This window comes from Grus americana, assembly GCF_028858705.1.
Source record: "Grus americana isolate bGruAme1 chromosome 27 unlocalized genomic scaffold, bGruAme1.mat SUPER_27_unloc_2, whole genome shotgun sequence".
NCBI classification, from domain to species: domain Eukaryota; kingdom Metazoa; phylum Chordata; class Aves; order Gruiformes; family Gruidae; genus Grus; species Grus americana.
Genome location: NW_026561297.1, coordinates 9,325 through 21,001, shown reverse-complemented (window position 1 = coordinate 21,001; position 11,677 = coordinate 9,325). Strand labels below are relative to the sequence as shown.

Sequence of the window (11,677 nt, the reverse complement as noted above, 5' to 3'; positions counted from 1 at the left end):
GTGCATGAGGAGTGCATGAGGACAGACAGCTCAGGTGTGGGCACCTCACAGGGCCAAACCTGCTGAACCTTGTCAAACCACTGTTGAATGCACTTTGTTAAATTCCAGCCAACTTATGGAACTCTGTCAAATTATTATTTTACCTCGACACAACATATTGCTGCTTCTCTGAGTGAGGTGCATTCTACTCATCCACAACACATAAACAGTCCTGGCAAGGAAGATTTTGGGGGTGGGCATGGGGCTCTGTGCAAGACACTTTTTTAATGCTATAGCTTCACCCATGCTAATTAATATATTCTCTGTCTTTGAAATAAAAAAAGAAATGAAGAAGGAAATAATCTAAAGAAAAGAAAATGTGTCAACACACTTTTCAAATTTTACAATTCTTCATACTTTTTTGTCTTTCCTTCTAATATTCTGGTCTTTCATGGGATTTGGTGTTCTTTTTCCTTTTTTGCAAAGGAACTTGTTTTCCAGAACTGGGGTTACTTGTAGGACATGAATGCCTTCAGTCTCAGGGACACAGAAGCTCGGTGCCAGTGTCGATGCCCTGGGACCCCTTGCCCAGCCTCCACCTGCAGCTCCCCAGGGGCTCTGGTCTCCCACAGCTCCTCTCTGACAGCTGCCAGTCCCAGGCAAGCCCCTCAGCTACGCTGGGGCCCCTACAAGTGCCCGTGGGTGGTTTTGGTCAGACAGCTGAGATCTGCCTGGAAGGGTGAACAACAGGTTTAGACATTCAAAGAGATGTCAGCACATTTTTATCAGCTGAAACATTTGAGTACTTTTCATGAAATGACAATGTTTCCCCACCATGCCCGCAATGGGGATTTCCAAGAATTGCATTAATCATGGGATAAGAAATACTGATCTTTGCTCATTCTTGCCTTACCACTACTCCATTTCACTGTGTGTTTAACCTCCCTCCCCTTCCGGGTGTTGCAGCTCTCCTGGTTAAAGGACCGTGTCTAAGGGCATCTTTTCCGCAAAGTAAGTGGACATAGGCCCTTCCCATGGCTCTCCAGGCTTCCCCCTCCCCTTGCTTTTTGGTCATTCAGATTCCTCCCAACCATCCGGTGGCTGCTTTGAGCTTCAGGCAGTTAGAAACTTGCCCTTTCTTTCAGAGGTCTTATTAACTCTTTATTCAACTCTTGAATTGTATTTCATCTCTACTTTCCTAGCTGTCTAAATCATTTCTTGTATGACTATGCCTTGTGGAAGGTGGACATCACTAGGTGCAGCTTGGCCGTGGCATACAGTGCGGGAGAGTGTTTTCATAGAAGCATAGAATCATAGAATGATTTGAGTTGGAAGGGACCTCAAAGATCAGACGCCCTTCACTAGGCCTCGTTTCCCGAAGCCCCATCCAACCTGGCCTTGAAGACTTCCAGGGATGGGGCATCCACAGCTTCTCTGGGCAACCTGTGCCAGTGCCTCACCACCCTCACAGGGAAGAATTTCTTCCTCATATCTACCCTCTTTTAGTTTAAACACATTACCCCTTGTCCTACCACTACACTCCCTTGGAAACAGTCCCTCCCAAGCCTTCCTTTAGGCCATCTTTAGGTACTGGAAGGCTGCAATAAGGTCTCCTCAGAGCCTTCTCTTCTCCAGGCCAAACAACCCCAACTCTCTCAGCCTGTCTTCACAGGAGAGGTGTTCCAGCCCTCTGATTATCTTTATGATGTCCTCTGGACTCACTCCAACAGCTCCATGTCTTTCTTGTACTGAGGACGGCAGAGCTGAACACAGTACTCTACGTGGGCTCTCACCAGAGCAGAGGGGCAGAATCATCTCCCTTGACCTGCTGGCCATGGTTCTTTTGATGCAGCCCAGGATACAGTTGGATTGCTGGGCTGCAAGTGCACACTGACAGCTCATGTCCAGTTCTTCATCGACCAGTACCCTCACGTCCTGCTGCACAGGGCTGCTCTCAATCCCTTCATCGCCCAGAAGGTATTGATACCAGGGGCTGCCTGACCCAGGTGTCGGACCTTTTACTTGGCCTTGCTGAATTTCATGAGGATCACATGGGCCCACTTCTCGAGCTTGTTCAGGTCCCTCTGAATGGCATCCTGTCCCTCAGGCATGTCAAATGCACCACACAGCTTGGTGTCACCTGCACATTTGCTAAGAGTGCATTCATGTTGTTCAGCCTGGAGAAAAGGCGGCTCCAGGGAGATCATATTGCGGCTTACCAGTTCCTGAAGGGGCCTACAGGAAAGATGGTCAGGGACTGTTCATCAGGGAGTGTAGTGACAGAACAAGGGGTAATGGGTTTAAGCTGAAGGAGGGTCGCTTTAGATTAGATGTTAGAAAGAAATTCTTTACTGTTAGAGTGGTGAGACCCTGGAACAGGTTGCCCAGAGAGGTTGTGGATGCCTCATCCCTGGAAGTCTTGAAGACCAGGTTGGATGAGGCTTCGGGAAATGAGGCCTAGTGGAAGGTGTCCCTGCCCATGTCAGGGAGGTTGGAACTAGATGATCTTTGAGATCCCTTCCAACTCAAATCATTCTGCGCTTTGCAGAGGAGCTGCTCCTGGGCAGAGATGTCTCTCTGCAGTGCTGCCCACTTGCCATGAGCTCCCTCCATCCCAGGAGCCTGGAGCAGCTCAGCAGCAGAGGACCAGCCCAGGGCAACATTTCTCTGCCCTCCCACACTCCCTGCAGATGTCCCTGGGGCTCCAGGGCTGAAGCTTCTCAAAGGCATCAGGGTCTCTCCTGAGGAGCGCAGGCTGACGCAGACTGAAGTCATCACTGACTGTCCCTCTCTGAGCACTGGAGAGATGGATTTCAGAAGTGGGATTTTTCCTCCTGTGGCATGGTGGTCTATGAGAGGTTGAAATGTTCCCCTCCCTTAACCCCTCTCCCTGTCCCATGGCCAGGCAGGTCACCGCAGCAGTGACAGGCAGAGATCGTTTCCCCCCACGCAGGGCAGGGATTCAGCGGTGTCCATCAGGTCTCTCCTCTCTGGTGAGTAGTCTGGAGACTGGAGTGGGCTTCAGCTCTCCCCCACGCACCCCACAGACCCACAGGAGGTGGGATTCCTCTTGCCTCAGCTCAGTGTGCACACCGTCCATGAGTCAGTATAGAGACAAAGGACTGGCCATTTTTTCGCTCAGCAATGTCTAAAGCCAGCTGGATGGCTTTCACCTCTGCAAACTGACTCGATTCACCTTCTCCTTCAGCAGTTTGTACGAGTCGTCATGGAGGACTCCATCCAGCAGCCTTCCACCTCAGATTTGCTCCCACAATATTATGACAGGGCGCATCTGCACACAGGGCATACTGCTTCTCATTTTCTGGTGGTTTATGACATGGTGTGTCCTCTTCAGCACGTGTCACGTCCTCTTCTGGCAACACTACAAAGTTTTGGCCTTCTGGCCAGTCCATGGTCACTTCCAAGATTCCTGAGCAGTCGAGGTTTCCCATTCAAGCCTGTTGTGTTATTAGCACAACCCCTTTACTCCACATAGCATCAGTTTCATTATGCAGAGAGGGTTCCCTCCCTTTGAACATCCAGCCCAGTACAGGCAATCGAGGTGCCAAGATGGGTTGTGCTTCAGTACCAACTCCTTCTGAAGTGGCTCAAAGCCCTTCATATGCTGCCAATATCTTTTATTCAGTTGGACTGCAGTGGGCCTCGGATCCTCCATATCCCTGGCTCCAAAAACCCAGGGGTCAACCTTGAGTCTCTCCAGGTGCTTTCTGCCAGAGGCTTCAGGTGGGGCCGTGGTCCCTGGCTGTGCTGTAAAGCATGTTTTTCACTTCTCCTCCGGTCTAGACTGGCCCAATGGCTATCACACGAACTATCTCTTGTCTAATTTGTTCAAAGGCTTGTTGCTGCTCAGGACCCATTCAAAGCTGTTCTTCTCCTGGGTCACTTGATAGAGAGGGCTTATGATCAGATTATAACCTGGAATGTGCCTTCTCCAAAAACCCACAACACCTGGGAAAGCTTGTGTTTCTTTTTTGTTAGGTGGTGGCAACAAACCTGTTATTTTATGGATCACATCCATTGGGCTATAACAATGCCCATCTTCATATTTTGTTCCTAAATCCTGGACCTTCTGTGCACGTCCTTTGCTCTTCCTTTATTTTATGGCAAAACCAGCTCTCAGAAGAATCTAGATCCCTCTTTTCCCTTTCTCAAACACTTCCTTTTCTGTCTTGCCCCACACAATGATGTCATCAATACACTGCAGGTGCTCAGGAGCTTCACCCTCTTCTAGTGCAGTCTGGATCAGCACATGGCCAATGGTACTTGCTGTTCTTGAACCTGCAGCAACCCCCCAACAGAAGGATCCTCTGAGGGACCTGGCAAGCTAATGGCTAAACATCTTCTCTGTACTCAAGGCAGCTATACCAAAAGCCCATTGGTACCCTGTTGGGTCTTTGAAGTACCCTCTCTGGAGGTGGTCTATGCCAAGGATGCTTCTGGACCAGTCCCAACGGGGTGCTTTTGCCACTCTTTCCCAGTTAGGCTTTCCTCAGCCTCCAACACAGACAGTTCTTGGGATCCTCCCATCACTCCAGAAATGCAGATGGGTTCTGCCCCTTTGTAATCTGATGGCGTTAGAGTACATGCGCACCGGTGTCCCCAGACCTTTATACTCCCATGGGGCTGATGTGTCAGGCCATCCATCCCACACGGTCCAGTAAACTTGGTTGTCCCTTTCTTCTGCCCTGCTGGAGACAGGGCCCCTTTATTCCTGGTCAGCATATTCATTCCTTGGGTTTTGTCACTGCAAAGCAGAAGTCATAGAATCATAGAATCATAGAATCATAGAATGGTTAGGGTTGGAAGGGACCTTAAAGATCGTCTAGTTCCAACCCCCCTGACATGTGCAGGGACACCCTCCACTAGACCTCATTGCCCAAAGCCTCATCCAACCTGGTCTTAAACACTCCCAGGGATGGGGCATCCACAACCTCTCTGGGCAACCTGTTCCAGGGCCTCACCACTCTAACAGTAAAGAATTTCTTTCTAACATCTAATCTAAAGCGACCCTCCTTCAGCTTGAACCCATTACCCCCTTGTCCTGTCACTACACTCCCTCATAAACAGTCCCTGACCATCTTTCCTGTAGGCCCCTTCAGGTACTGGTAAGCCACAATTAGATCTCCCCGGAGCCACCTTTTCTCCAGGCTGAACAAGCCCAACTGTCTCAGCCTGTCCTCATAGGAAAGGTGCTCCATCCCTCTGATCAGCTTCCTGGACTCCTCTGGACTCTCTCCAACAGCTCCATGTCTCTCCTGTGCTGGGGCCCCCAGAGCTGGACGCAGTACTCCAGGTGGGGTCTCACAAGAGCAGAGCAGAGTGGCAGAGTCCCCTCCCTCAACCTGCTGGTCACACTGCTTTTGATGCAGCCCAGGACACGGTTGGCTTTCTGGGCTGCAAGCGCACACTGCCGGCTCATGTTGAGCTTCTCATCAATCGATACCCCCAAGTCCTTCTCCTCAGGGCTGCTCTCAATCCATTCTGCACCCAGCCTGTAGCTGTGCTTGGGATTGCCCCGACCCATGTGCAGGACCTTGCACTTGGCCTTGTTGAACTTCATGCGGTTTGCACGGGTGCACCTCTCCAGCCTGTCAAGGTCCCTCTGGATGGCATCCATTCCCACCACCGTGTCAACCACACCACACAGCTCGGTGTTGTCGGCAAACTTGCAGAGGGTGCACTCGATCCAGCTGTCCATGTTGCTGACAAAGATGTTGAACAGTGCCGGTCCCAGTGCTGATCCCTGAGGAATGCCACTCGTCACTGGCCTGCGCTTGGACATTGAGCCGTTGACCACAAGTCTTTGAGTGCGACCATCCAGCCAATTCCTTATCCACCGAGTGGTCCATCCATTGAATCCATGTCTCTCCAATTTAGAGACAAGGATGTCATGCAGGACAGTGTCGAATGCCTTGCACAAGACCAGGTAGATGATGTCACCCTTCCCTTATCCACCAACGCTGTAACCCCATCGTAGAAGGCCACCAAATTTGTCAGGCAGGATTTGCCCCTAGTGAAGCTGTGTTGGCTGTCACCAATCACCTCCTGGTTTTCCCTGTGCCTGAGCGTAGTCTCCAGGAGGGTCTGCTCCATAATCTTGTCAGGCATGGAGGTGAGACTGGTTCCCTGGGTCTTCCTTATTACCCTTCTTAAAAATGGGGGTTATGTTTCCCCTTTTCCAGTCAGTGGGAACTTTGCTGGATTGCCAGGACTTCTCAAATATGATGAACTGGCGCTTCATCCGCCAGTTCCCTCAAGACCCACGGATGCAACTCATCAGGTCCCATGGACTTGTGCACCTTCAGGTTCCTTAGATATTCTCGAACCTGATCGTCTCCTACAGTGGGCGATTCTGCATTCTCCCAGTCCCTGCCTTCTGTGACCTGGGCAGTGTGGCTCAAGCATTTGCCAGTGAAGACTGAGGCAAAGAAGTCATTGAGTACCTCAGCCTTCTCCATATCCTGGGTAACCAGGTCACCCGTTTCATTCCGGAGGGGACCCACATTATCCTTCATCCTCCTTTTCTCACTAACATACCTATAGAAGCTTTTCTTGTTGTCCTCAACATCCCTGGCCAGACTAATTTCTATCAGGGCTTTGGCTTTCCTAACCTGATCCCTGGCTGCTCGGATAGTTTCTCTGTATTCTTCCCAGGCTACCTGCCCTTGCTTCCACCCTCTGTAGGCTTCCTTTTTTTGTTTGACTTTGCCCAGGAGCTCCTTGTTCATCCATGGGGGGCTTCTTGGTGGTTTTGCTTGACTTCCTCTTTGTTGGGATGCATTGCTCCTGAGCTTGGAGGAGGTGACCCTTGAATATTAGCCAGCTGTCTTGGGCCCCTCTTCCTTCCAGGGCTTTGTCCCATGGTATTCTACCAGGCAGATCCCTGAAGAGGCCAAAGTCTGCTCTGCTGAAGTCCAGGGTAGTGAACTTGCTGCACGCCCTCCTCGCTGCCCTGAGGATCCTGAATTCCACCATTTCGTGGTCACTGCAGCCAAGGCTGCCCTTGAGCTTCACGTCCCCTACCAGGCCCTCCTTATTGGTGAGAATAAGGTCCAGCATGGCACCTCTCCTCGTGGGCTCCTCTATCACTTGGAGGAGAAAGTTGTCATCGACACATTCCAGGAACTTCCTGGATTGCTTACGCTCAGCTGCATTGTCCCTCCAGCAGATGTCAGGGTGGTTGAAGTCCCCCATAAGGACCAGGGCTTGTGAGCGTGAGGCTGCTCCTGTCTGCCTATAGAGGGCTTCATCTGCTCGGTCTCCCTGGTCAGGTGGCCTGTAGCAGACCCCTGCTATGATGTCCCCTGCCCCAGCGCTCCTTTTAATCCTGACCCATAGGCTCTCGGTGAGCTCCTCCTCCATCCCCAGGTGGAGCTCCATGCACTCCAGCTGGTCATCGACATACAGAGTGACATCCCCTCCTCACCTGCCCTGCCTGTCCTTCCTAAAGAGCCTGTACCCTTCCATCCCAACACTCCAGTCATAGGAGCTGTCCCACCATGTCTCTGTAATGCCAATAAGGTCATAGCCTTGCAGGCGCGCACACGTCTCCAGCTCCTCTTGTTTATTCCCCATGCTCCGTGCGTTCGCATAGAGGCATTTCAGTTGTGCCCCCGATGAGGCTGACTTATTGGCTGGGGTGGCTGGGATTCTTTTGATGTATCTTCCCAGTGTTACCATGTTGGTTCCTGTTGCATCTGGAGCCCCCAGCTCATCTCCTGTAGGCTTCGAGCGTGCTGTAGTGCATCTAGCACGTCTCTGAGCAGTAGGCTGAGGGCCCTCACCAGCACCCTGTCCCTCCAACCTGGGCACATCATCCCACAACATGTCACTGACAAGCCTGATGTTATCCCCCTCCCGCTTCGAGCCTAGTTTAAAGCTCTATCGATGAGCCCCGCTAGTTCCTGGGCAAAGATCTTCTTCCCCTTTTTGAGGGAGATGAATCCCATCAGGGTTCATCAGGCCTGGTGCCGTGTAGGCCATCCCATTGTCAAAGAACTCAAAGTTATGGTGTTGACACCAGCCACGGAGCCATGCATTTATGGACTGAGTCTGCCTGTTCCTCCCAACATTGCTGCCCTCAATTGGGAGGAGGGAGGAGAATATTACCTGCGCTCCTGAATCCTTCAGTGACCATCCCAAGAGCCTGAAGTCCCTTTTGATTGCTTTTGTGGTATGTGTCTCTGCTTCATCCCCACCCACATGGAGGAGCAGCAGTGGGTAATAGTCAGAGGGCTGTACCAGGCTGGGAAGTTTCCTAGCGATGTCTTTGACACAGGCCCCAGGGAGGCAGCAGACTTCTCTGAGGGGAGGGTCTGCCCCGCATATCGGGCCCTCTGTACCCTTCAGAAGGGAGTCCCCTATGACTATAACTCTCCTTTTCTTCTTTGTTGGGGTGGTCATGACCTGAGGCATGGGCCTTTTGGGCCTAGGTGCTACCTCTGGAGTAGCTTGACTGTCATCCACATCCTCGCTCGAGTGGCCTTCCACAGCCAGAGCCTGGTACCTGTTGCACAGGGGTACGTGGGAAGGCGAGGTGGGTGAGGAGGAGAAGGCTCGCCTGCCACGCTGAGCATGGACTTGTTTCTATTCACTCCCCTCTTTGAGGCTGCTGCCTTCTGCCTGGCAAGGGGAGGATACAGGGTCCCCTTCACTTTGGCTTTGGTCTTTTAGCTGTCCCTGTTTCTGTCTCAGGGAGGGCAGAGCTTGGCTCCATCAGTTTATCTCTCTCTCTCAGCCTCCCTGATGCTCCTTAACCTCTCCACTTCTTCACAGAGTTCTGCCACCAGGCTGAGCAGATCGTCCACCTGGTCACACCTCAGGCAGCCAATCTCACTTCTGCCTTCCCCTGCCAGTGCCAAGTTCAGACACTCCCTGCAGCCTGAGAGCTGGGTGGGTGCATGCTTCTGTGGCAGCTGTGTCTGTGTTGCCACATACCTTCTGGTGAGCACAGAGCTTAGGGCTTTCTGCCTACCTTCTGTGCAGGTTCAGTGAAGTACTGAAACCCAACCACTTGGGTTGGTCACTCTCATGCCTACCCCCAGCTGGGAAAGAAAAGACTGGTGAGAAGCTGGCTGAGGAGAACCAAGTGTTCAGGAAGTCCTTGAGTACCACCAGACAAATCCTACTTTTGGGGAAACACCAGGACACCCCATCTCCCCACAGAACCTTTCCGCAAGGTGGGCACATCTGTGCTGGCCTGGCCAGCCATTCCTACACCCCCTGCCCATGCTCTCCACAGCCCTTGAGCTGGGGGAGCTGCTCTGCAGAGCAAGTGGGCTGTGGGGCCTGGGGTCACAGGGGCACTCTGCAAGGGACATGCTGGTCAGGCTGGGTGGCAGACCCAGCTCAGGGACATCACTGCCACTGACTGCCTCCCACAGAGGCTCTTATGTGGCCATGGAGGCTGCTCAGAGGTGACCTGCCTTATTGCCAATGCCATGAGATGTGTTTGGGTGCTGCACCGCATCCAGTCTATGGAAGTCCACTGATGGGAAAACGAACCACTCACCAGGCTCCTTTCCCTGTGCCTGCTGTGTCCCCTGGCCTTGCAGAACCCTCACTTGCTGGTTCACACCCACATTTAGCACTTGATCTCTGGGGCACGCCACCTTGCACAGGCTCGTGCTCAGTGGGCTCCATTCCCTGCTGACCTCCTGGCACGTGCTGTCCCTGCAGATCCCCTGGGCTCTCCTGGCAGCTCCTCATTCCTTCCAGAAAAACACTCCTCTGCCATCAGCCCTACCACAGGCTGTCGAGCCCCAGGCAGCTTAGTTGGAGTCCATTCAGCATCTGTGTGGGTGCTGTCCACCCACAAGGAACACCTGAGCCATTCCTCAGTCCCTGGAAGAGCACACTGGGACCCTCATCTCATCCCTCTGCGCCCATGGAGAAACAAGCAAAGCAACAATTTTCTCCAGAGTCTCTTCCTTGGGCGTGTTCTTGAGAGCAAGACTGGAAAAAGACATAAGCCTTTGGGCAGTGCCCTGAGGAGATTGCCTTTCCTGGTGGAAATGCTGTTACAGAGGCCAGCTCTGTCAGAGATCTGCTGTGCAGGGACTCTGTACACAGGAACTGCCTCTGCAGCTCCAGGGAAGGTCTCGGGGGATAAAATCTCAGTCAGAAATGTCACTGCAGGGTCCTTTTTAATATTTAAATGCACAGAGGGTGTGGAATTCATTTACACTACCTCTGGGTCAAATCAGACAGGTCGATAATGAATTAGAATTGGTATGAATAATGAAAATTCTTTGTGGACAGCATTATCAGAAGTGAAAAAAAGAAAACTAAAAAACTAAAATCAACAATAACATCAAGAACTAGAAAACATATAAAAGACAGGCTGGGCCTGTCATGAGTTCTGTTAGAAGTGATATGTAGGAGGACATGGGCAGCATATTGCTTCTGATAAACCTCTAGTCATCAGTTTCTGAACTGCATCCTTGAGCTCCTGGTTCCTCATGCTGTAGATGAGGGGGTTCACTGCTGGAGGCACGATGGAATACAGAGCTGAGACTACCAGATCCAGGGATGTGGAGGAGATGGAGGGGGGCTTGAAGTAGGCAAACATGCCAGTGCTGATAAACAGGGAGACCATGGCCAAGTGAGGGAGGCACGTGGAAAAGACTTTGTGCCGTCCCTGCTCAGAGGGGATCCTCAGCACGGCCCTGAAGATCTGCACATAGGACAGCACAATGAAAACAAAACACACAAAGAATAAACAGGCACTAACCATAATAAGCCGAGCCTCTCTGATGTAGGTGTCCGAGCAGGAGAGCTTGAGGATCTGGGGGATTTCACAGAAGAACAGGTCCACAGCATTACCCTGGCAGAGTGGTATAGAAAATGCATTGGCCGTGTGCAGCATAGCATAGAGAAACCCAGTGCCCCAGGCAGCTGCTGCCATGTGGACACAAGCTCTGCTGCCCAGGAGGGTCCCGTAGTGCAGGGGTTGGCAGATGGCAACATAGCGGTCATAGGACATGATGGTGAGAAGTGAAAAATCTGCTGACATCAGAAAGTAAAAGAAGAAGACTTGAGAAGCACATCCTGTGTAGGAGATGGCCCTGGTGTCCCAGAGGGAATTGGCCATGGCTTTGGAAACAGTGGTGGAGATGAAGCCCAGGTCGAGGAGGGAGAGGTTGAGGAGGAAGAAGTACATGGGAGTGTGGAGGTGGTGGTCGCAGGCTATGGCAGTGATGATGAGGCCATTGCCCAGGAGAGCAGCCAGGTAGATGCCCAGGAAGAGCCAGAAGTGCAAGAGCTGCAGCTCCCGTGTGTCTCCAAAAGCCATGAGTACAAACTCAGTGATGGAGCTGCTGTTGGACATTTGCTGGTTTTTGAACGTGGGGGTACTGGCCTAAGAAGGAAAAGACAGGGAACAATTCGGACAGACTTCTCTGAGCAAAGCCACTCCATTTTTCATAGACATCCCATCCCCCTCCCCCAATTCCGAGGCATTTCCTTTCTTTGTTTTGTGCTGGCTGAGTGTGCTGTGAGGAGCAGGACCTCTGCCCCTGTGCTGCCAAGGAGTCAGCTCTGCCCTGCTGCAGTGAGTACATGGGAGCTGGTTCTTGACTCCCCCAATGGTCACCAGGGCTGTCAGATGCAATTCACCCTTGATGGAAATGTTCAATATCTGCACTCACCACTCCAGAGAGTGTGGGCTGCAGAAGAG

At 51.9% G+C, this 11,677-nt stretch overlaps 1 protein-coding gene across 1 annotated transcript; it reads right to left on the bottom strand.

The window, feature by feature from the left end:
• Positions 1-10,363: 10,363 nt before the first annotated feature.
• Positions 10,364-11,329, bottom strand: LOC129200083 (olfactory receptor 14A16-like). The gene has a single exon (XM_054811337.1). The coding sequence runs from the start codon at positions 11,327-11,329 to the stop codon at positions 10,364-10,366; it is 966 nt and encodes a 321-aa protein (XP_054667312.1).
• Positions 11,330-11,677: the final 348 nt, after the last annotated feature.

Bases quoted from the DNA above. Each gene is read 5' to 3' on its own strand.
- LOC129200083 (XM_054811337.1), bottom strand. From the start codon at position 11,329: ATGTCCAACAGCAGCTCCATCACTGAGTTTGTACTCATGGCTTTTGGA.